General features: G+C 32.8%; 1 protein-coding gene across 1 annotated transcript in view; it reads left to right on the plus strand.

Moving 5' to 3' along the window:
- Positions 1 to 27128, plus strand: part of LOC129801940 (sodium- and chloride-dependent glycine transporter 1-like) — a 37248-nt gene that overhangs the window by 8677 nt on the left and 1443 nt on the right. Inside the window, exons 5-13 of the mRNA XM_055847432.1 lie at positions 5971 to 6249; positions 6307 to 6529; positions 6591 to 6945; positions 7154 to 7330; positions 7477 to 7585; positions 7720 to 7763; positions 10549 to 10680; positions 10750 to 10884; positions 10949 to 11104. Coding sequence (XP_055703407.1) covers positions 5971 to 6249; positions 6307 to 6529; positions 6591 to 6945; positions 7154 to 7330; positions 7477 to 7585; positions 7720 to 7763; positions 10549 to 10680; positions 10750 to 10884; positions 10949 to 11104 — 1610 coding nt within the window. The remainder of the gene's footprint in view (positions 1 to 5970; positions 6250 to 6306; positions 6530 to 6590; positions 6946 to 7153; positions 7331 to 7476; positions 7586 to 7719; positions 7764 to 10548; positions 10681 to 10749; positions 10885 to 10948; positions 11105 to 27128) is intronic.

Below are 27128 nucleotides of genomic sequence, written 5' to 3' on the forward strand. Positions count from 1 at the left end.
TCCTGCCCTAAAACGTTGGCTGGAGGCCAAATGGCAAGGGATAGAGACTGGGGGACCCCTATATAAATCAACCCTGGGACTATTAATATGTACTTCATTTTCCCCCACACATCCTCTACCCTCAAAAAATATATTTTTTGGAATTACTCGGAAACTAGTTGTGCGATTTTTTTAATTGTTTTAATATGAAATACTTTTTTAAGTTTTTAAATTTTTAAAGTAAGGTAAAGTGCCCTCGAGTCAACCGGTTCCTCGACTCGACTGGTGGTAAATATTTGAATGTTTGACGGTGAATTTCTATAAAATTGTCACTAATTCGTAATTCGTGCAATAATTGACATATTAATGTTAGATCATACTCCAAATATTAGTGCAAATATAAATAAATTGAGTAAATAACTCTACCGGTCGAATTGAGGAACCGGTCGACTTGAGGGCACTTTGCCTCATGTAATTTTATAAGGAAGGTCTAAGCATAAAATGCAAATTTTCTGCAACGGCTTATACAACCTGTGAAGGAGGATTTCCACCGTTTGCCTCTGGAGGTTTGTCACAAACGCTAAGACGGCGGTGGACGCAATAGAGAGAAAATAAGTCACTGTTTGTGTAATTAATATATATCTATCTATTATGAGGAAAAGCTCCTGGAGCTTTTCAAAAAGACGGCTTTTCAAGATTTTTGTAGCCCTTAATCTTCATTTTTTTAACAATGCAATGCATTATCGTGAACATCTGTGTTTAACTTTTCTAAATTTCAAAAGTTTCGCGTATAAATACCAAAGCAATTGAGATAAATTAGCCTCTTTTTAACATTTGAAATTCAGGCAGATGCTTTAATGAGATCTTTATTGCATCTACTTTAATGGTTTTTCTTTCTCATCCACCTAAAAGCTCTTGCTATATGACAATTAGTAAATTTTCCCAATTTGCGCATATATCCTGTCAAATGAGATAGCGAGAAACTATTCATAACAGTCCCATTATTAAAAATTAGAATTAATGGTGAAAGTAATTCGTACTAATTTGAATAAATTCCACCCTAGATAATTTCGCAACATGCGTTTTAATTAATTGCAAGACTTTTCTCGCTCCAAATGAAAAAAAAAAACACTTTTTCAACGCCGCAAATTTTCCAGCACAACAACTGGTGGAGTGAGAATGTCATATAAGGGAAATCTCCGTCATAAATTTCCCTACTAATATTCTTTATTCATTTTTAGCGGTTAATTACGATTTCACTTCAACACCCAAAATGCTTTTTCTGCAAATTACTTTTTCAACATGGGAGCTCTTTAGACACTCAATATATCCTTCAAAATGGGAGAATGGAGCTTATTGGATACACTGTAATGTTGACTTACAGTTCATTGACCAAAGTTTTGGGGGAAATTTTAAACACGCAATGGGATTTAAAAATCGTAACAATAACCACAGAAATGTAATCCGAAAGTTCAACTTTGACTCATCCCCAAATGAAAAGTGTATTTTGGTATATAAGAGAACCATAAAAGAATAGACTGGTATTGTTTCATCGCAAAATGTAATATTAACTTTTAGAGGAAGATTTAGAATACATTCCAGAGATTTTCAACACCCAACTTTCGAAGCTCATTACAGTGGACTTTTGTGCAATATTCTCTGTGTCACTTCAGAATTAAATTTAATATTCAACACACTAAAGTTTTACAATGTAATGGATATTTTTTTAGGAAGAGTTCATAGCTTTGGCTTTACGATATTGTTTTTAATCATCAGGATGACTTCGTATGCCTTTTAATTTACTGCTCGTTAGTTTTGTTTGTCCAATTTTAAATGTTACATATATAAATTATTAAACCCATGTTTGTAAAGATTTAAGTTTTTACTAATCACAATTAGATATTTTATGGGGCTATTCCAATGAAATAATGAGCATGTTTGTTTAGCACATTACTGTTCTCAAGTATTGCAAAGACTATAACTGTTCAGACGTTATTTCAATTAATGTCAGATGGCATTATGATCGGGTGAAAGCTTGTTTGGCGGGAATATTCGAATTCGGATTTCGGTTGGGAAATCTATAAGTTTAATTTAATGTTTTCACTTTCATAGTATTTTCTACATTTTCTTTATCATGATTTACAAGATGTAAGGTTCTTCTCTCTACACAAAAACCTAATATTTTCCCCAGTCCTCGTCGTGTTTCAAAATCACCAAATAGTCATGACAGGAACCGACACAAAAGAAAAGTTCAACCAAAATCTGAATCGAATATTCTCTCCGAGAAAACTTTCACCCAATCACAATGCCATCTGACATTCAGTCAGTGTGGAGTAACCTGTCATGTCAGCTTGTGGCGTGATGCAGTTGGATGGCCGGGAGTTGACAACTTTAGCCTCAACCGCGGATTCTTCCAGGTTTTCCATTAGTTTTCCCATGAGTTCTCAGTGGTGAAAAGTAAGCTAGCAGCATTAATATTCTCTACTCATTATTTTCCTTGAAATGACGTATAGGAACAGACATATTCTTTTTTAGTACTTGAGAACAGTAATGTGCTAAAAAAAAACATGGTTACTTATTCATTGGAATAGCACCATTACTGCTCATTTTTAGGGCAGAATCACATTGACAGTGACATTGCTCACCGTCAAAGCTCTCTCCGTATTTCGTTGATTTACGCATTTTTATTGCAATTCTTACGCAAATTTTCCATTATGATATTACCTTGTCTCATACTCGGTGGCACTAGGTGAAAATAGTATACGAAAATTGAATAAATAAAGCGAAAATGCGATAAACGGTAAGCAAAAAAAACTGTAGGATATTTTTGCTACAGTTTTTTGCTCACCGTTTATCGAATTTTCGTTTTTTTTTCTTCAATTTTCTTCTATTATTTTCACCTAGTGCCACCGAGTATGAGATAATGTAACACGATAATTGAGAATTTGCGTAAAAATTAAAATGAAAATGCGTAAATCAACGAAATACGGTGAGGGCTTTGACGGTGACGGTGAGCATTTTACTGTCAATGTGATTCTGCCCTTAATTTTTTACCGCCCACTTTGAATTTTTTACTTTTCGTTTGCTTTTTTGCCACAATTTTATAAACAAAATTTTATAAATAATGCAATAGATATATAACTGAATTTAGGATAAAATGTAGTGGCCGAACGTCCCATGCTTTGTGAAATTCTCGAACTCGTGACTTAGATACTATTATCTAAAAAGTATAGTTTAGCTGAGGAGTTATAAAATTGAATTTCAGATTATTATTAAGGTCGGCGCATTAAATTACATTTACATCTGAAAATTGTCAAAATCAGACTTGTACCGGGTGGGATGTGAACTTACAACTGTGAGATCCCCAATTTCGGACAAATACGAGTTATCGTTACATAACCAGTTCATTATCGTTCTATAACCGATTCGAAGCGATTCATCCCGCCAAAAATTCTAAATTTTTCCAACGAACCTACATGATCGAATTGAATCGAAAAGTACGTTCTCTAGATCCTTTTTAACTCCCGATCTTGAAAAACCGTTATTATAGAAATGATTCAAATGTACTTACATACATAGTTAAGCGATAGGGTGAAAACAAGATTTTGAAGAAGAAAAGAAAGTCCCGGAAGTCCTATATCGCTATCCCCAACCGTTTCGCCTCTAGGTCTGGTAACGGCCGGATGAACAATTGGACAGGAGGACAAACAGCCGTATCGTCATTTCTTAGAAATCATCAGAAAACTTGGACCTCTAATTTCCAATATCTTACTTTATAGTTTCGGAAAAAACAGAAATCGAGTGCTATAAAATATTTGAATAATTTTTAAAGCCACATTCATTCTTATAAATTTCCACTGAAACAATCATTTAATTATTAGTTAATTTTAAACTATTATCCTTGGCAACACCTTAAAAAAATCTGTCAGAATTATTGCTGAACTAAAAGGCAGCCAAAATCATGACAGTCACAGAAATCAATATGCAGACGGCAAACTCTGAACTATGGACGATGATGGTGCATGTTCGTGAATTCAAGAACAGTCCGAAGCTTGATTTTATTGAGGCTAAATTGGATTCTGCTTGCCAAATAAGGGAGGGATTTCAAAAATCACTAACACATAGTCAATGCATTGGAAAATGTGTGTTCACCCTACATCAAATTTTCCCATACAAGTATCACATAGAAAATTTCTTTATGTTCACATAAAGTCCAATAGATTTTCAATGGAAATTGAAATGAGAGATAAAACCCTTTTCAGCGTGCATTGATTGTGATTTTCCTCAAAAACTATTCAGCAATTTTCCCAATAATCCCTTGCATATTGCAAAGCCATATTCTATTTTGCATGCCAGATAATACCCTATAATTTATAACCACTTTCACTTGCAGAAGTGATATCAGTATTATCTACTCCTTTGCGGTTAATTAGCAAATATTGATTCTCAGTGAACTAGAGTCAAGGAACCACTTATTGCTATCTACCCTTTATTGCCAAGAACACAAAAAATACTTATTGTTTTAATATGAACCCGAGCTATCACATTTTTACAACAGACTACCTTCTTACACCTCGTTAAATATGAAAAGTTTTAAGAGTTTTCAAACAAGTTATAAAAAATTATAAGAATAAAAATATTTAAATTTGAGAACTTTTTTTTAAATACATATATTTCTGAAATGAAATAGCAATTTTCAACAACTTATTTTTTATTTAAGCTTCGGTGAATGTGGTATTCTACATCTGTTTAAGATTTTCTAAAAGGATCTCCCTTCAGAAATTATTTTATTAAATAGACTCGGTATAAAAAGTGGTAAAATTTCAGAGTTATTTTCATTAATCGTATAGAGATATTACTTTGTTTGTTTAGAATAATTCTCGTATTGAAAATAATTATTTAGTGTAACGTAAAATGCTTTTTTTATGCTTTTACTAAGCTTTCATGAGGCCAATGGCAATACGATTAGCCTGGAATTACATTTCCAAGTACTGAATGCTATGCAACTATCACTACATCCCACTTCGTCTTCATGTCGCCTTTTCTGTCTGGTCTGAAGTTTAAATCAGCCAAAATCTAATAAAATTCGGTAATGATCTATTGACATTTTTTTCTGTAACATACCTTTTCGTATTAAGAGAGACGTTCAAATTTCATATTTCAAATGGTACAGAGTAGACCAATAGCTCCTGACACGAGTTCTTAAGATGGTCAATCGGTATTCCTTTCACCCTCTAAAGTCAACGCAACCAACGATAATGTATTACAAGGATTCAAGTCAAAATCTCGAACGCCAAAATATGGAAAAGGCGAAAATCCGAAATAGGTCAAAATCATGAATTAATCGAAATTCCAAATGGGCCGAAATACTGATTGCCAGAATTCTTAATATAGGGTAAAGTGATACAAGTTGAACAATGCGCCGTTACAAGTTGGACATGGCTTAATTCTTGATAAATACGGTACAATATGTGTTTTTAAGCACAAGGAACCAAATTATAAAACTAAAGCATTAAAAATATACAAATAAAAATGAAGTACTAAATTTATCAAGAAAAAAATCCATGTCCAAATTGTACCATTATTGTCCAACTTGTACCACTTTACCCTAGGCCAATATTTCAATAAGCTAAAAATCCAAGATAAAAAATCTCAAAAAACTAAAATCCCGAAAGAGCTAAGACCTCGAACGCCAAAATCCCGAATAGGCCATAATGTCGAATTATTCTAAATCCCAAATAAGTCAAAATCCTGAAAGCAAAAATCCTGAATACATGTCAAAAACCAAAACCATAACCCATAATTGATCAAAATCCCGTATGGGTCAAAATTCCAAATTTATCGAAATTCGGAATGGGTCGAAATCTCGAAAGCCAAAATCCCAAAAATACCAAAATCTCAAAAGTACCAAAATCTTAAAGATCTAAAATCCGATAATAAAGACTATTTTACAAGTTTATTAAATCTTTTTTTTATTAAATTATTCTACAGGAGCTTTTTTGATACCATTCGTCCTTATGGTTTTTATTATTGGACTTCCCATCTTCTTTGCTGAGCTCTACATCGGCCAGTACAGTGGGTTGGGTCCTAATAAAGCTTATGCACGAATGTCACCGTTTTTTGAAGGACTTGGAGCATGTACAACCTTAGTGATAACTTTCGTCACAATCTATTACATGGTTATTGTGGCCTGGATTCTCTTTTACCTGTTTGCTTCCTTTACACCAAATCTTGGCTGGGGACGCTGCAATCAAGAATACAACACTTACAGTAAGACCAAAGGCTTAAAATCTTACTGACAACCACTTACACAGAATTTTGTTGCAGAGTGCTTCAGTGGTCTCGAAGATGCTACTTGCAAGCTGAACAACAGTAATGCCCCAACAGATCTTATATACTGGAATCAAACTTGCGTAGAAATCGGAACAATTTGCTCAGAAAGTGGATATTTGGGTGTAAATGCCAGTTTTTGTCGGAACTCAGAAACTCAGGAAGACATTCCAATCCGAAATGTCATTCACAGAGTTCTTGCATCGGAGGAGTATTACTAGTTAGTGTCACTATAATTAAAATGTAGATTCTTAGTTCTGTAGGGATTGACTTCTTTTCAGTGAATATGTCTTGGGTATTGGCAATGCTACTTGGACTAACTGGGGTTATCCAAGGTGGCAGTTAGTTCTATGCCTTCTACTTGCCTGGATCATTGCCTTCTTCTGTGTCATTAAGGGTATTCAGTCCGCAGGTAAAGTGGTATACTTTACAGCACTTTTCCCCTACGTGACCCTTACTGCGCTTCTGATACGAGGAGCTACCCTAGAGGGCGCTATAGATGGTATCATTTTCTACATTAAACCTGACTGGGAGAGACTCCTTTCACCAGCAGTATGGGCAGATGCCGCTTCACAGACGTTCTATAGCTTTGGTATAGCTTGTAATTCATTGGTAACCTTTGCTTCTTACAACCAGGTAAGTATTAGCCAAAACTAAAATACAATATTTTGCAACAGAATTAAGTCCAATCCAGTGACTAAGTCAGAAGATTTTTTCCTAAAGCCTGTGCTCCTTAAAAATTACTTGTGAAGATAATAGTCTTATTTCTATTTCCTTTTTTTTCTTGTTTTTACCATCATCATTGCTGTGGTCTGTAAACTCCTCGGAACGGCAAAAAAAACAGTTTAAGAATAATTGCCACACTGATGCGATACTCGTGTCAGTGACGAATGTATCGACGGCTGTTTTTGCTGGATTTGCGATATTCTCCATTCTCGGATTTATGGCCCATAACATGGATGTGTCCGTTTCAACAGTAGCCGCGGAAGGTCCTGGCCTTGCCTTCATAGCCTATCCGGAGGTAAGAAAAAAGCATCCACACGCGCCATAGGGAACACTCTGAGATATCGGATCACAGTCTCTCGTGATTTATTGCCCTGGTACTCACTTCCTTTTTTTACGGTTTCCATTTATTCACCACATGAAACACCTTCTCATACCACTCAGGCTGTCCTCTTGATGCCACTGCCTCAGCTATGGGCCGTCTGCTTCTTCTTCATGATGTTCATCCTCGGAATGGGGAGTCAATTTGGTGGAATTGAAGCCATTAATACAGGTTTGTTGCCAACCCCTCATGTCTACCTGGCCCCTACCCCAAGAACATCCCAAAAACTCCCCCCAAAAAAAAAAGGCACAAATGGTGAGAAACTTTTTCACAAATTCACCAGAAACTTTCTCTTTCTTCTTCAGCTATCATCGACCATTGGCCACATTTGCGAAAACACAAATGGCGAGTAAGTTAAACATCATCCCCTCCAAATCCCCATTTCATCTGCCTGTATAGCTCCAATAGCTTGTAATTGCAAGCGAAAATTTTTGGGTAGCATTTGGTGTAGCTCAATAGCCTAAAATGGAATTAGATTGACCCATTAGTAGCTCATTAGTCAACACTGAAGTACACATATAGAATGAATAATAAAACCATTGATTCAAATGGTTTGGGCGTCTAAATAATGAAGTTATTAATTTCTGTTTCAATAAATAAGCTGCATAATAGGATTTTGTAGTAGATAGATAAGTAATTGAATAAATTTTCGGGCTGTTATCGATTAACTATATAGCAACTGCAATGTGGAAATTTGAAAGAATATATATATAATAATATCACCAAATGAATAGAGCTAGATAGGGAAAAGTCGGGAACCTTTGAATTAAAACATATTTAGAATTGGGCTCTTTCTTCTTAAATGAAACTGAGCATTTGTATTGTAATTTGATCTTTACAATAGATTTGTAAAACTAAATTATAACATGAAACTTTCATTAAAAAATTGGAGAAAAACAACTTCCAAAAATGTGCATCTCTTCCCCATACATCGACTGATTTAAGGGGTTACGTGGATCACGAAGACTATAAAATCCATAATATTTTCCTAAATTTCCTTAACAATAAAAAAAAGTAACTCAAACTTTTGAGCATATGTACAACATTTAAAAAGTTTTTGAGCTATTGAAACCTGATTTTCGGAGACCTATTTATAAAAAATAACTTACTTTTTGGTGTATAAGGTAACTCACTATTGATAAATCTGATTAGTTGAGTTAACCCTTTAAAGACGAGACAGTTTTCGCGGCCCGAAAATCAGTAATAAAAATGAAATGGATAAACAAAATCGGTAAAAGGTCTTACATCTAACCTTGGAAAATCCAACAGAGACCGATTCGGTGTATTTTTTTCTCCTAGGAGCGATTGGGACAAAAACAGCCTAAAATTTTAAGTCATTTTTCTGACAATACCAATGAATGATAATTTTCACTCTAATGAAAAATATTATTCTTGAGTATTGTAGTTCTTTTTCCAAAACGGTCATGCTTAAAAAAATTGGAAGTATAAAAAATAATCAAAATTAATTTTCATTATGAGAATTTAAAAATTCGCCATTTTTGTGCTTAAAAATTTACTATATAGCAATAGCTGGAGTTGCAAAAAATATCCTAGATTCCTTCAACCCTTTACTTTGCAAAAACGTACAAACATGAGAAAAATAATTTTAGGTAGTCAGGAAAAATTATTTTTGTTATGGGACACCGGTGTTCCAATCGTCCTTAAAGGGTTAAACTGACTTAAAGGAAGGATTTAAAAAAAATAAAATTTGTCTTTTTTGGAGAATTTTATACGAAAAAATCGTTTTCAACGAATTTTATGTCCGGCCGTCGACAGGTCTATACGCTAAACGGCTACAGATAAAAACTTCGTGACCCATAGTCTGTTAATTCGAGTGCAGAACTTTTGTGTTATATTTTATACTATTTTTTCTCAACTCTGGTTATATGAAAAGATTAAGAGCTTTTGCCTCTGCTCTCTTATCATACATCGTCTATAAACTTTCCTTTGTCCATTCGTTTATCCGTCCTCTGATCCATTTGGCTGTCACCTAGAAGCCAAACGGTTAGAGGTAGTACCGTAGAGTGTTCTGCATAGGCACACCTGGAGTCAAGAACCATTAATTCAATTCAATTAAATAAACATTAAATAAAGCATATAGAGATATACATAAGCAAATATAAAAGAATTATCTTTAATTTGATGTTATAATGCTTTCTCTACAAATTGAAGCCTTAAGCTAAAACTTTTTCAGGAGTACTGTTGGGAACCTTGAAAAGGTAATATCAACCTATGAGGGTCGCCGAATATCAGAAATCGATATCTCCTACCGTTTGGCCTGCAGATTGAATAAATCCGACCAATAAATAAAATTATTTCAACAAAATAAATCAATTATACAAGTATTTTACCGTTTTACTGATGCAGACGGATTGAAAATCTCAAGACCTTTCAGAAAATTCATATTTGATCAAATCGGTTGAGATAATAAGCACTCTGGAGCGATTTAACATTGATCTCATAAAACTTGTTCTCGAAATTATTTTAGATTACAGATGCCTATGGTCGAAATGTCCGCAAAGAATATCTCCAAAACTAATTTAAAAATTAAAAAAAACACGAAATAGACGAAATAACACATAATTTTGAAAGAAGGGAGGTGACCGGTATTCGAACAGTCAAACGGATGTGTGGATAAGATATTTTGCAAAATATTCGAACTCATAGGCTTGACGCTTTCCTCTATAAACTGGATCATTTTTATTAATAAATGACTTTATTTTTCAAAAGTGAAATTACTTTTATGATCGAAATACAGAATTCGAACATATCACAAGCATCACAAGGCTTGAGACCTAACCACCCTCTTTCTTTTAATTTCATAATTTCATTTTCCTTTTTTTTTTTGTTTGCAAAAGAATTTATGAAACGATCAATTTTAGGAATGTCTTCATTGTTCTTTGCATTTCATTTGACATTATGCCAAATCACATTTCAAATGGAAATTTTGTTAATATATTACTATAGGCATTGAAAGCATTCTGGTATTATTTCTGGCTTTGTTATCAGATATTCGTCAAACAGTGTTAGTATAATGACCATCTCTGTTTGGACGTAAAAGCATTCCATCAAAGCTAACGAATGAAATTCTGCGGTGCTATGACTATCTAACATTGACAGGTACATTTCAACAGGTAACGGCAGGAACTTGTCTCTTTTGCTTCGTGGCAGCTCTACCGATGGTCTGCAATGGGGGTGTATACATGTTCACGCTGATGGAATGGCATACAGCTAGTTGGGCCATTCTCCTTCTGGGATTTGCCGAGGTGAATATGGCAAAGAATTGATAGGTGTGTTTTGTGTGTAAACCTGACCCATTGTATATTGTCCAACAGATCGTTATAATTTCCTGGGTTTACGGTCTAGACAGAGCTTTCAGAAATCTTGCTGACATGGGCATGAAATTTAACAGAATCTTGAAAACCTACTGGTCATTTGTCTGGATAATAATAACACCTATTGGATCCCTCGTGAGTGTCAAATATATTCTAAGTTGGTGTGGAATTCGTATAACTTTCAAGAACACATTTTCAGGGCATTTTCATCTTCACAATGACAGACATAAAGGGTACAGAGCACCGGGGCTACAAGTTTCCTGTCTGGGCTGATACCATGGGATGGATTATTGGTGCTTCGACTCTCGCACCTTTTCCGCTTTTCATCGTCTTCCGCTGTATAAAAGATAAATTGGTAAGTGGTCAGACAATTAAAAATGATTATGATTATTCCACGGAACGCTTCTGCGCACAAGATTTATTTCAATGAAATTAAATTAAGCGCGAATCATGGGTAAACTCAACAATTTCTCGGTCACGCCGACATGATGCTCATAATTATCATATTTAATTCATTGGAGGTACACACATGCACTTAATAGAATTTGTCCTAGAGGTTCCCTATTTATCATTAAATTAATTAAATGGTATACGTTTAAAGGGTGGGTAGTTTTACGGGTTTTACGCCATCCCATTTATTTAATCAATCTCTTAGCGTTTCCACCACTTTAATCAATATACATAATATACAATATTGTTTTGATGTGTCAAATTCCATAAATTGAACACTCCGGTAAATTATGTAATTGCATTTACAATTACCAGTAATATCTAATCTTATCTAATATGTTTCACACATTGCCTGTTGAAGAGTAACTCAGTAAAATAAGTGCAGCACTCAATTATATGTAACCTTTCATTAAAAATCTGGCGGATTCTGCATATTCTTGGTGCTTCAAGTTGGAAGACTTAATAAGAAGCACCAAAGCATATAGAACTGTCTAGTGAAAAATTTAGTAATAGGAATGTTTTTTCAGACTCACAGAAGACGTAAAAGAATTGCAATGAGTATTTTAGAAAGGAGATAAAAAATTTATTTCTTTTTTTTAATTTATAAAAACCCCTTACTCTCTATAATTTGGACGTTTAAGAACTAATAAAAATTTAAAACTTTCAACAGGAAATTTTATCAGTCACTTTAAACATTTTAAAGCATAACTATGATATATAATAAAATTTGAACCAGATTCATCCAAAAGAGCTTGTTGGGGAAATAAAAAAATATGTTAAAAAAATTAAAAAGTGGCTGTACAAAAATGTAAATTTCCTTTGTTGAATTCTGAAAAAATTAATGAAAATGTAGGGGGAAGTGGGGCACTTTTAAAAGTGGGGCACCTTTGAAATTGGGATTTTACTCCTATGTTTAAATAGAACTGAGCCATATCATGATATAATTCAGTTTCTCAATCTGTTTGTGCAGCTAAATGATACCACGATAAGGCTCAATTCTATTTAAAACTAGGTGAAAAATCCCAATTTCAAAGGTACCCCACTTTTAAAGGTGCCCCACTTCCCCCTAAGTGACCATCTAGTGTGAAATAAAATAGAGGGAAGTGGGGCACCTTTGAATTGGTGTTTTACTTTCAATAAAGTTTTTTTTTTAAGTTGGATTATGGATTATAATTAGATTATGGAACTAAATTTTAATATTGTAAGGTTCAGTTCCACTTAAAAATAGAAAAAAATCAATTTTAAACGTTCCCTAATTCAAAGGTGCCCCACATCTCCCTACTAGGGGGAAGTGGGGCACATTTAAAAGTGGGGCACCTTTGAAAATTGGGATTTTTATCTCTGTTTACGTGGAAATGAGCCATATCATAATGTAATTTAGCTTCGCAATCTGTTTGTGCAATTAAATTATATCGCGAGAAGGCTCAAATTTGTTTTAAAATAGTTGAAAAATCCCAATTTCAAAGGTGCCCCGCTTTCAAAGGTGCCCCACATCTCCCTACTACTATTATTATTTCTCATGGAAGTAGCACTATTATTGTACTGCACTAATTATTTCCAAAGAATATTGTAGCAAAAATATAATTTCTAAGCCGAATGTTGAATTTTACAATGATCTTTTCTTAATTTGAACATTTCGTTGAATATTATTCAATTAATATTATCAATTTATTTATTTAGAAATCAACTAAAAAATGATAATTCACTTTAAATGCCTCAACATATTTTCTATTTTTTTTTTGTGAAAAAAATAAGGGCGCTTGAAGAACGTCATGCGAGTAGCCAGGCAAACGAGCGAAGAAGTTTTTTTTAGGCGTCAATTGGTGATCAAGAAATTATACGACAAATGTTTTGGCAAAGTTTGTGTCCGATTAAAGAACAAGAAATTTTGTAAGTTTTATAGTAAGAGAGATCAAGATTTGTGAGGCACTTTCAGGCAGCTAAAATTTTCTTTTTACATGAGGTCCCGGGATTATGCACATTTTCAGGACTGGAAAAATCTCGCGAAATCGCGAAATTAGCTAAGTAGCGAAATATTTTTTGATATACCCCTAAGTGTTCACATATATTTTTACACGGTAAATTTAAAATCATTTCTTATGAACAGTTAGCGCCGAAAATGTTCTGTAGTTAGAACAGTTAACGCCATAAGCGCTGAGTCGGCGGCGGACGCATGGTATGGAGGGTCATTGTAAAGACACATGTTGGCAAATAAATATAATACAATATTACAACGTTCTCGTAACTTATTCTAGAAATATCTTCTGCGTGTATGAAAATTTTCTGGGTGTATAAAGCCATTTCACGCGATTTTTCCGGTTTCGAAAATGTTCATAATCCCGGAATCTCGTAAAAAGAAAATTTTAGCTGTCTGAAAATGCTCAAATGTGTGTGTATAATCCCGAAACCCTGTATACTCATTCGTCAAACGTTAATTACTTAGCTGGCACAACATTCCATGAAGGAACAAGGCCTTCCCGCAAGGGGATTTCTAGACATGCATTATTATTTTTTCTTGTACGGGATGAGGTTGTCAGTCCCATGCCCGTGGAATCAAGTGCAGTGAAGCTCACTGGATGCAATCCGAACACCTTTAACTCCAGGATAATTCCTGGTGACCTAAAGGGGATTCGAACCCGTAACACTTATTGCATCATAGAGCGAGTGCTCTACCACTTGACCCATTGAGTGCTCGGTTAATTACTTAACCATATTTAAACTAACTAGGCCTAGCTAATTTCTCTTGGCTATTTGGAAATATATAACAAAATTACATTATTATTAATTTATCACAAATTTTGTATTTTCGAAAATTAAACATGCCAAAAACTGCCCCACTTTCCCCTCATGTGAAAATTTCATAATTTTCGGAATACTCAAACTTCTGGCTTTGAACATTCCGAAAATTTTCTTTCACAATTATTTTCTTTTATTGTACTTAAAGGGACAAATATATATAGTAGTACTCGCTCTGTGATGTAAGTGTCGCTCGATTGAATCTTCTTTATGTCACCAGAAATTATTTCCTAGCTTTTGGAATTGCATCTAGTGAGATTAACTGCAAATGATTTTACAGGACATGGGATTAAAATAATATTCAATTCAATTTATCTGACAAAATTGATCTCTAAATTGCATAACTAGTTATGCTCCCGAAAAATTACCAAAGTAGGACAGAAAGATGATACAATCGAAGACATTTCTATATCAATGGATATGACATTTCTTGATTAAATTATTCAAATGAAGATCTTATTGTTAATAGGTATTGGATACCTATGCAAATCATAAAATAGTACCCAATGCCACATGGCAGAAACTGATTTGATACCAAATTAACTTTTGATGTTTCATACGCTGAACCATGTTCTTCTACCAAATGTTATTAGACGATGGGGCAGTTTCACTTAGAAAATTCGGATTTGTTTTGCAACCAATTTTTAAAATTGAAATGAACAAATCCAAGACTTCTCACGCCTTTGCCTAGCTAGACATATGACAATCTGTAATAGGCCCTAAAATCAAAATATTCGAATTTTACTTAATTGATAATAATTGGGTAATTACAAGCAAGAAAGATTAAAGCTTGTTTTTAAAGCTGAACAAAATGGTACAGCATTTCTAAGAACTCTTGAGACAAAAATATGTTTCTGCAAGATATATTTACACACTTTTACTGTATTTGCTTTTAAATAAACTTTGGAAATCTTGAAGACATCTCTTCAATAACACGAAATGCTTTTTAATAATTGTTACTCAATCACTGGATAATTTTATAACTTGGTAAAAAAAAATAAATTTTGCAGTAGGTATTAAAAGAAAAAAACCGAACTAATTTAAATTTTAACAATCAATTTGTGGGATATTTTTAAGCCTCTGAAAGCTGTTTACAAATACTACTTCTTCAAAAAACCCCATAGAACATTTCAGCGGATTAATATATATGATTATAATTTTGAGCTCAATTCATGGTTTGTTAAAGCAACGAAAAATTTATCGAAAAGCATTAAAACGTGTTCAAAAAGGCATTTTAGTCCACAAAGGCTCGAATTTGCGTTCACAGCAAATGAATAGGATCAAATGTATTATAAACATTGGAAAATGATTGCCAAAAAAAGCAATAAAGTGAATTTAATCAAATTTTTCATCATAGTGAAAATGAGTGAAAAGGGAGATTTTCACTATTAAAAAATATTTTATTTGAAGCTCTATAATCCATCAAAAATGATAAACGACATTTATTTCACAGTGAGGAAATGATACAGCACTGCTAATAAATCATTCTCTACATCATCCCGCGATATGCATAGAAAAGTACAATTTTTTTTTGGTTCCACAGTTGATGGTACACAAGAGAAAATGCTTTATAGAAAATATTCATTTATTATTCATAAAAGCACCATGATAACATATTTGATTTCACTCCCAAAAAGCGGGGCCACACAATATATTGACATCTTCAATGGGGAAAAATTGCGTAAATCAATTGACTAATCTTCCGTAAATTGCAATTAAATGGTGCCTATATGTTGTGCACTCTCCCACGTGAAGGCAATATAAAAAATTTTGTTTTACCCCTTTGGGGAAAAATAATGAGAAGATTTATTGTTATCTGTCGCACATCCAAAAATTACATTGTTTGCACAAACATGACGTCCTTTTTTTTCGTTGGAAATTCTTTTGTTTACTCTTATTGTTTGTTTCGCTTTATATTTGGAAATTGAAAACTATAAATTGGATTTATTTGTATTAACGTTTGAGATCTCAATTTAATAAAATTTGCACAATATATTTAAGACAAAGGAAAATTTTTAAAATGGCCTCTTTTTTTCAAAGTTTTAATGTTTTAGTAATGTATTTTTTAGATTTTTTAGAGAAGCATTATGGCTTGATTAAAGAGGCCTTCCAATTATTATATACTGAAAGTTTTTCAGGAAAAAGCTCGTTAGTTTACGCATTTATATTTAGAAAAAGACTCTAAAATGAAGTTCAAAATTTCAAATATTTGTAATAACTCGATTTTTAAAAAACCAAATATTTCCTAAATCCGATAATACGTAATTTGTTATAACTATTATTATTAGAAATTTTTATTGCCAATCTCCATTTTCCGCATTGGTTGTGCTGCTGAATTCATCTGAAAAAATTGTTCGAAACACTGGTCGTATGTCGTATTTATGTGCCCCATTGAGGCTGCAGACAACACCTGAAAATACACAACATAACTTAACAAAGTCATATTTAGTAACAATATACACTGAGAAAAAAAGAGGGTGCGATTAACATTTTTTCCTCATAAATTTAACACTTTTTAGGTGTAAAAATATATCAACATTTTTTAATGTTAATTTTATACCCTTTTAAGGCTAAAATTAACATGAAAAAGGGTTACTTTAACCCCTAATACACCTAAAGAGTGCAATATTTACACAGATTTTGGATCAATACTGCAGGATAAAATTAACATTTCCAGAATGTTATTTTAACTTTTTCGGATTTCTCTCAGTGTATTAATATTACATAAGCATATGCATGACAATATACAATCATCAGAGATAGTGTCAGTAATCATGGTGTATAAATTAATATAGAGTATTAAGCGCGACAGGGGTTGGTTGGGACAGAGGTAGTTTGGGACAAGATGGATTTTTCCTTGAAATGGACATTATTATGTGGTCAATTAAATATTACTAATCGTATCGAGACACTTTATTTGGTATTACAATGTAATCATTACAAAGTTGGAAGAATCTGCTGATCGTAGATCGCCCAGGAACGACTTCCCCGTAGTGAATTCTTCTTCCGTGCTCCCGAAATTTTGTGGTCAGAGGCGGTGCATTTTATTACGTGTTATCACAGTGAAAAATGTTTTTTTTTTCTCGACATGCATTTGATTGCACCGGGCGGGACTCGAACTCCCAGCTGTGAGAGTCGAGTCAGAGATCTCACCGCCCAAGAGCTAACGGTCTAGCTTATTGCGCCACTGAGATCACTGACTGAGAGTACACTGACTGTGTACCTTTCAATCCACATGCCTACATTAAGTCTAAAGGGGTTAAAAAGGGTAAGATTAAGATGCTGATATTTGAAAAATTGACATTTAAAATATGAACAAACAATAATAAAATTCGGTCAGTTAAAAACTAAAATTGTCCAGTAGAAAAAAGCCTAATTTATAATTATCTCTTACAAGTAAATTAAAAACCAATTTAAATAAAATAAATGAAAATTCACATTCATTTCATCTCAAACGCTTTTCGCATGTCTAGGGGGAACTGGGGCAGTAGTAATCTGGGGTAGTTGTAAACACTGTGATTTTTTTCATTAATTTTAAGACTCCAGAGGATAAAACCCATAAGCATTCATAGATACCATGGGGATGTATGTCCACAGATAAATTGGTCAATAAAATCCTAATATGCTTTAAAAATAAAAATCATTTTCCTGAAAATGTTGATATTTCGATTATTTTGATCATTTGGATTTCCACCTGGAAATTAAAAATTGTGTAAAATAATCGAAATGTAGCAATACCAGTTCTTTCCTACATCTTTTAGGATTATATTAATGCATTTACTAGAGAAATTGAGATTCTCATTATTTCAAAAGAATTAATAATTGGTCAGAAAACAGCATTTGGGGTAGATGTAATCCGGCAATTTCAATTTCACAAAATGAGTAGGTAAAAGAGCGGGAAATTGACCTTCATGCGAAATATCTATAATTCATAGATTACGAAAAAAATTGGTGGCGCTGTGTTCAATAAAAAGTCACATGATGTCAAAATATGGGGAAAATCCATTGAAAAATGTCTTTAATATGCATGCTTTTAGTTTTTTTGCTATTTTAATTATTCTTTGTAAAAAGTGTCGTGATTTTTTGAAAAATATACAGTCTTTATATATCTCTTAAGTAATTAAAATAATCGAAAGTGGTGCAAAGTTAATTTCAAGGGTGGGAAAAAAGGTGTTTACTTCCTCCCCAGAAAGTGGTTACTTCTACCCCAGGTATTTTGTGAAAAGAGAAAAATGCACAGGGACACAAATTTTATTTTTATGGAAAACTCAATTGTTTTCCAGCATCCGCATTACCCTCGACGAATTGCCTATACCCAAGGGTAAAACATGAGCTAAGAAATATTTTCCAAAAAATCACGGTGTCCTTGGAAAATCACCTCAAATTCGCATGTATCGAAAATGATTACATGTGCCCCAGTCTCCCCTATATGGAGTCATCACTTATGAACGTGATACACTTATAGATAAAAGATTAGAATTCAAAGACATGAATTCGACTTGTATAAATTTATTTTTTAGCGGAAAGATATGTCGTAATTACGGTTATTTAGATCCATTTAGACAATGTACTGGAAATATTAGAGATAGAGTGTGCATATTTTGGAATCATATTCTTAAAGACAAATATATCAAATTACACACAATAAAAAATTTCATTAGTTTCCAAATATAGCCACGGTCCTATCTTCCTTACAAAAAAAAAACATAAAGAAAATTTACAGATTGCTCTATAAATTCTTTTAATATTTTACTATATTTTTTTTCTATAGTTTTGCAACAATAAAAAATTAACCTAATCAAATTAAAGTTACTTTTCCTACTAGTCACCCTTTATTTTATCCTTTTGTTGTATTTCTACCTTCTCTACTACTCATTCTACCACTCTAATCTCCAACTGTTTAATATTCTAAGTGGCTTCTGGTGTAATACATGACACCTACACAATATTAGAAGATCGTCAACAAATCATGAGATTCCTCTCCCCTGTGTTCTACTGCGGCCTCAACCTATGTCCCAAAACCACCATTGGCACTGATGGAGTTTCCTTCCAAATATATCCCATTGGATCATCTCACACATTAACCGCAGAGAGATGATACCCTTAAGGAAATGTGCTCACCCTCAAGCCAGCAAGTGGTAATTCTCTGTGTTGACATTTGTTGCACATTAGATATGAGAGTGAGCAATGCCACAGATGACTCCATATCACATTACAGATGTCTGTCTCAAAGACCTATCCCAGTGCACAATACTCATCCTGACATGCAATTAATTTGAATATGGCCCAAACACTCGCCCGACGCAAAGGCATTTTATGTCCTGTCACGTTAATTTATTAATCTCGCCTTGGACAAGAGCAAGTCGAGTAAGCGTGAAATAGAATGTCATATCAAATATTATATTGATGATATTCGTTTGTTTTTATTCTTTTGTTTAGACAATTTATTGGCCAAACAAATCAGTTAGCAGTTGAGACGACAAAAATGTACTCTAAATGCATGGAACTTAAATGAGTTGAATGTTGTATAGTTTCTAGATAAAGATTTCTGAAAAATATTCTCCATGTATATCAATTAACTCTAATCTTTAAAATGTGGTAAAATACCTCAAATTTTCGGAAACACACAAAAAAAATTTCGTAAAATTTTGTAATTTATCGTAAATTTTTGCCAGTCAAGCAAAAACATATGAACAAATGTTTGTAAAATTACAAAAAATGCTCTTCAAATGATCATACGAACAATGTTTGTAACAAACCAGTGATAAGCCCAGATAAGCTTATGGTAGCTGAGATTCTTTACAGGTGACCTCGAAAAGTGTGCAACTCGGAGTGTTGCCAACTCGGAATGCGTGAAAATTCGATTGTGAATTGAATTTTGAGGGTAAAGAATCGCGTCTAGCAAACGGTTATCGGCCACCGAAATGGTTAAAATTAGCTAGACGCGATTCTTTACCCTCAAAAATTCAATTCACAATCGAATTTTCATTCCGAGTTGCAAGCACCCCGAGTAGGTCTTTGGCGATAGGTCTTTGGCGTGTCATGAGGGTTGTAGTACTCAACGAGAGCTTTCCAAAACATCAAAATTTTCGAATTTCGATAATTAGAATCGGAGATATCGCCATTCGAAAATTCAATTTTTGACCCCCTCTAGCTCGGGTCAGGTGAGTCGGAGGGGGTGAAGTTTGATATAGATCGAACATAAATTGAAAAATTGAACTCAAAATTTTGAGTTTAACTGGTATTTTTCCTTTTTTGAAAATGTTGTTAAAATTTAAATATTTAAAAAAAAAAATAAGCGCAAAAGTGGAAGCTCGTCTTTTCAGGGAATGTAGTACTCAATGTTACTGATCAACGGTAAAAAAATGAAAATTTTTGAGAATGGGGTTTTTGAGAAAAATTAATTTTTAAATTTTTTCAAAAAAAAAATTAAAAGACGATTACAAAAAAAACTTGAGCAGATAATACGAAAACTAGTATATCGTTTTAAAGAGTATAAAATTATCTTTCAAATAAAAAAAATAGTAAGAAAAAATCTCAACCCGTTCGCGAGATAGAGCATTTTGAAATATTTGCCAAAAATCTCAATTGACGAATGAAGCGCGAGACGCCATGTGTTCCCGGCCAGGAATTTTTTTGGGCGAAAAAAAAATAGGGGTATATTATTTTATCGTGTACTTTAACATATCGATACCTCAGAATAAGAAAAGAACAACTCGATTTTTTGCAAAATTCGTTTTTTTCGCTTTTCGGGTACTCCTTGACACCCTCTACTTCCCCTGTGAATATTATATCGGAAAATAAATTATTCCCAAAGTTATAGTGCTTTTTCTAAAAAAGCAAAATCTCACTCATTTTTCAATTCAGTCAGGATAAGAGCTGCATAACTCGACCGTGTGACGTCATCATTTTGATTGTCAAAAGTATCCCGGCTGATTTCACGACAATGGATAATAGGGCGTTTCAACTAGGAAAAAAAAAATTTGGCACTATTCTCACGGTGCTGTATTTGATGAGACAAGAAAGTTTTTCTTCTACGACCATATGATCAGACGCTGTTTAAAGGTGGCTGAACGACCCTCTCTGTAGTGTAAAATCCGGTAAAATCAGGAATTTGTTCTACAGAGAGGGTCGTTCAGCCACCTCTAAACAGCGTCTGATCATATGGTCGTAGAAGAAAAACTTTCTTGTCTCATCAAATACAGCACCGTGAGAATAGTGCCAAAAAATTTTTTTCCTAGTTGAAACGCCCTAATGGATAAGCTATTATTTGGCTGCAAATATGTATAGTCTTCAATTTGGTAATAATTAGTTAATAATAGTTAATAAATCTTCTATAAAATTTAAAAAAATGAAGCAAAAACTAAAAAGTGGAAATTGAATTATCCTGAGCTTTTGATATGACAGGTCAGGAAAAATATGTTACAACTCGGAAAATATTGTAATAGTTATTAAAATACACATTATTTTGTGAAAATTTTATGGAATTAAGATAGCTATTATCGAATCTTTTCGTTTGACGTACAATATTAGGAAAATAAAGTTAAATTAATTGATTTATTAGCAAATGCAAATCTCAGCTTTAAATCGCTCTCCTGTAAATTTGGCCATTCGCGAGTTGTTCGTTTCTTATTCTGAGTGATCGATATGTAAAATTCAAAAACATCTAAGACCATGAAGGGTACCCCGGGTACCCCTATGGTTGTCTTGAGATGGATTGGCCCTTAACTACTACTTGGTGCACATATTTTTTCCATAACAATGTCCCCTTAGAACCAGCTTAATCCGAACAGTTTTCGAGAATTTATTTAGTTGTAGATCATTGAACGACATTAACTAAGGTCTAGAAAAAACATGTTTATTTGTTTTGTATTTAGGGCGTGTCCACCATAAAATTATTTGTAAGAAATCTCAGCTAAAATACTTCAAAAACAAAAACTACATAATATTAAAAAAAAAAGAAAAAATATTTTTAAAAAACTTTACCTCATTGAAAATAACCTATACACTGGCTTTTAGTTAGCAAAATTTCGCAGCTTCTTGATTACTTTCATCAAGGCCATCACAACTCACAATAGCATCACGGTGATTTTTAATCATTTTATTCCACTTTTTATTTATCTTCTCGTTATTCTGGACAGGTTTAACCTTATTCTGTAGGTCCTCTTTGATAATAACTTAATATCTCTCAATTTCTTAAACTTTACTTTTTGTCACATCCAGTACGAGACTTTGCCGTCTAATACGGCAGTCCTGGACCTAGTAATTGTAAGTTTTTTTTTCAAAAAAAAGTACATAAAATTGTCTGCTGATCTTGTGAAGACCTTGATGAGAGGATCCAAGAAGAATGTGCGAAATTTTGCCAATCAAAAATTTAAATTAAATTAAATATAAATTAAAAAAGTGTATCTATGTACTCTTATAATGAAGTTAAATTTCAAATAAAAAAAATTTTGTTTCTCTTAAATTATATGTAAACAATTCCGTAAACAATTTTATCTTGAACAAACTTTATTAGAGTACAATATGAATATATTTATGGATTGACTCTTTCACATTTTTGCCACATAAAAGTTTTTTTCTATAAAAAGCAGAGTTACTAATGCATTTCCATAAGTTTGTAACTAATCTGTCTCTTGACTTAAGCCGAGAAACGGCTTAGTTAGTGGGAAACTGATGGCAATTTATTCTAATCATTATGTTGATTATAATTACGTTAAGTCGTCTCTTGGCTTAAGTCGTAAATGTGTCTAGGGCATAAGATTCTAAATTACTCTACATTTTGTTTTACAAAAACAGCAATAGAACATTATAGTGTCATACTTCAAATCATTTGCACAAGTCAGCAAAAAATAGAAATTATGAAATTATAATCCCAAAATTTAAATATGTAGATTATATAAAAATGTATAAATCTTCTTTCTAAGTATGTCAAAATCTTAAAATTGATAAAAATCTTGAAAGTCTCTTTTAATTTCCAAAGACCTATATTCTGCACTCTTTCTCTCAGAAATTAATTTCTTTTTATATAAATTGTCTATAATATTCAAAGTCATCAACTCTACACGAGAGAAGATTTTTATAATAAGAAACGCCGTACAAATAATTTTTGCTTTTTTGCATTATTAATTTTAATAATATTCGATGAGAAAGGGAATTGTGCATTGTCATTTAAAGCTCTTCAAACAATTTTTTAGAGTTTTTTGAATTGATGAAAAGTAATATCGAAAATATACTCAACAAATTGTAGAAATACTGGAAGTGATATACATATTATTTTGTTTTTTTTTGTCCTTGACCCCCTATATACATTCCAACGTAAACATATTTGAGATCACTGAATAAGTTGTTTATGCTTTAAAGCACCAGAAGCAGAAGAATAATATCGAATATATAAAGAGGAAACTTAAGAAACCCCATACAGTGAGTTATATTCAGAAATGCTTTACCTCGTGGGAGTGTAATTTTGTTGGATTTTTCAATTTTCCGAAAAACCCGCGAAAATTTGCAAATCACGTAGGTGTGGGTGATTGTGAAAAATACGTCCACCCCCTGACCTCAGTTTTAAATATCACCTGCTTCAATGGTGTGAACGTGTTGAGAATGAGTGCAATTCTCATGCGAATCCCATCCTAGTCTCATCATCTTCATCAGTGTCACTCCTCCCCTATACAATGGGAAACTCCTAGTCAATTCTCTTTCCACTGGCTCGTTGAGTGTGGATATGAAGAGATACATTAAACACGATGGTGTGAATAGGAATTGGCTCATTGCCTGAGATGTATGCAAATTAATATTCTTAAACGTGTCCCAGTGCCTCTGCACGTCTTAACAGTCACGATCGGTGGTAGATACCAAGGGTGTCAAGAAGAGCCACACTAGGGGTTATTTGTCTTTTCTTCTATGCGTCCAGGACATTGGCTTGAGCACTTCATTCCTTCACCATAACGAGAATTCTTCCAATTCCCCAAGATCTTGGTATTTTTCACATATAGAACTCCACAAAAAGATTCCAAAGGGTTTCAAGAACGTTCAATGAGAATAAAGGTTATTCTAAAGTAATAAAAATCTTGTAACACATTTCAAGGGAAAACTTTATTAAATCTACTATTAAAAGAATACAAAATTAAGCATATTAAGTATCAAAATTTCCGTGATTGTTGCTATTATTTATATGTCAACCACAATATCGTTTCTGCAAAGTAATAGAGGTAGAATTAAAAGAGCTACAAATATTCAATTTAAAGAATCTAAGAACAAAAATAGAAAAATGAATAAAAACGAGGAGAATAAAACATTATTGAGAAATTAATTCCTTGCAATATGCTCAACAATTTCAAAATTGCGAGCCTTCTCTAGAGCTTCCTCAAATGTCTGATCTCCATCATCAATTAGCTTGTTCATGATTATTGAATTTTTAATGCCACAGATGAACCTGTCTCGCAGTATATCGCTGAGAAAATCACCAAAAGTACAATCTTGAGCTAGAGCTCGCAATTCCTCAGCAAAAGTTGTCACAGTTTCATCATCCTTCTGCACCCTCTTGTAGAATTCACACCGTGCGCGAATTTTTGTGTTTTTCGCAGCTAATTTCGTTTTGAGAATATCCTTGATCTCCGAATAAGTCAGGTCAAACACTTTTCTCGGAGATATATTTTTTCTCAAAACTTGATACACATCCCTTCCGGCAAGGGTTACAAAAGCAGCGCACTTTTTGCGATCTTCCGTTATTTTGTTTATCAAGAAAAAGAACTCCATCCTCTCCAAATATTCCTCAAAATCCGTATTCTTATTGTAGCTTTCCAGGTTTCCAAATCCTGAATAAGCCGTTTGCGTTGATGAAGTCTCCGTCATCTTTCAAATACTTAAAAACACTTTTTTTAAGCAAATTCTAATCCGACTTGTGCTCAAGACAAATGTTATTAAGAAACTGTTGATAAAAACGAGAACTTGTGAAATTTATAAGGAGATATTGATCTACAAAACGGCATCTGTCAGCCGATTGAAAATTCATACCAAAGGCACAACACCATTGGAGTAAAGTGTGTACACCACTCACAGACTAAATACTCAAAAAATTACGAATGAAGTAAAACAGGGCTATGCTTTTCTATACTCTTAAGTTCGCTTAGAGTGGAGTCTACACTTATGGATGTTTATACATACGCCTATAGACATCTTGCAAAAATTTTAAGTTGTTACATGAAACTGATTTCGAAAACCACAGAATTTGTTAATCACATCATAAACTAATATTTTTATAATTTTTCGAAATCTGTTTTAGGTAAGAACTAACTTTTGCACGCTGTCCATAAGTGTATAACATCCATAAGTGTAGACCCCACCCTAAGTCTTTTTTATTAGAACTTTAAATACTTTGACTTAAAATTCTAATTTATTTCGAAAACTAAAATTATGAGTTTTGAGCGATTTGTATTGGAAATTTATTTAAATATCAAAAATAAAATTCTCAAAGTTAATATTAGGACCTTTATAACATTATAACGGCGTTATCACACTTGCACATTAAAATTTCAATGTGTTTCACATTAATTGTCGCTTGTGAGCGTCTAAATATGTTATTTGTGTCTTTGAGTCACTTAATATTTGGGATTTCTCTATTTATTGATAAAGAAGTGGACTTGGCCTGCAAAAATAAGTTCAAATTTACCTAAAGCATAAATATTTTTCACATTAAAAAATTAAAGAGAAAATCGCATTAATTTTTTGCATTAATGCTATAAATCAATTTATATCAAATTTTGCGGGCCAAGTCTACCTTTTTATCAACAAATAGATCAAATTTTGAATATAAAATGATTCAAACACACAAATTACACATTTGGACTCTCACCAGCAACAATTAATGTGAATCATATTAAAATTTTAATGTGCAAGTGTGATAACACAGTAAGACAAATTTTCTCTCAATGTTGAGAAAAAAATCGAGATAAAAATTACAAGATTATCTATACTTAAGGGGTTACGTGGACTACAAAAACAGAAAAACAACATGAACAACAAAAAAATTAATTAAAGCTCTTGAGCATATAAATAAATTTTACTATAATTTAGAAATTTTTATTTCAGAAATTTTAAATATTAATTTTCAAACTGATGTTGAGAGACCTTTTTTAAAAAAAAAACTTTGCAATAGTCATTCTATAGAATAGATTTGTCTGAAGTCAAATAACCAAATACTTCCTGTCAAAAGAAGAGTTACCCAAGAAGCAATTTTTTCTTAATACACTGCTGGCAATAATCATAGCTCCACTTTTTCATACTGAAAAAACTTTGAAAAAAATTTTTTTTAGAAAAAAAAATAAAAAAATCATTTGAAGGTATTTTTATACCGATATGAAAAATTGCCAATCGAATTTCATACCGTTAGAACTGTGAGTATTGTAATAGAATCTTTATCAAAATGGCGATTTTCGGGTGGCAATAATTATAGCTCCACTCAATAAATTTGGCTCCAGGGTATTTATTTTCAATCAGTGAAGGTAAATATCTTTTAGTAATTAAATTAATAACTAGATTAACGTAATTAGAATCATTTTTATAAAGTTTTTCATTAATTTTGCTGAAATTTTGTAAGGAAAATGTGCAATGAACAAAAATAAGGGATTATTAAGGTCTTGAAAGGGATGAAAATTGACAACCAAAAAATTTCCATAAAAATGACAAGATCCTATCACCTTTCATCCGAATTTGTCCATATAGCCGACATATATGCATTTTAAACCTCTCCCAGGGCTAAAAATCTTCTTTTGTTAGAGGCAAAAGTGTGCAAATTTCCGTGTTACAGTCGAAAAAAATAAGTTTTCTACCGAAATTTGATGTAAAACAATGCTGACTGCTTAGTCTCATCATGTCTTGTTGATTCTGCCCCAAACCAGAATTCTAAGTAACTAAGGTGGTCTTCAGAATACTGAAATAAAAAATTATCAAAAAGAAGCTTATTGCAGTTTGATGAATAGAAAGTGTTTTTCGTCATTTAAGTGGTTTAAAATTATTTTTTCAGACAGAAAACAAGTTCAGACAAGACCTATCAATTTTTTTATTTAAAAAAATAATTTTGTACCACTTAAATGACGAAAAACACTTTCTATTCATCAAACTGCAATAAGCAT

The sequence above is a fragment of the Phlebotomus papatasi genome, chromosome 2 (genome assembly GCF_024763615.1).
Source record: "Phlebotomus papatasi isolate M1 chromosome 2, Ppap_2.1, whole genome shotgun sequence".
In the NCBI taxonomy this organism is placed as follows: domain Eukaryota; kingdom Metazoa; phylum Arthropoda; class Insecta; order Diptera; family Psychodidae; genus Phlebotomus; species Phlebotomus papatasi.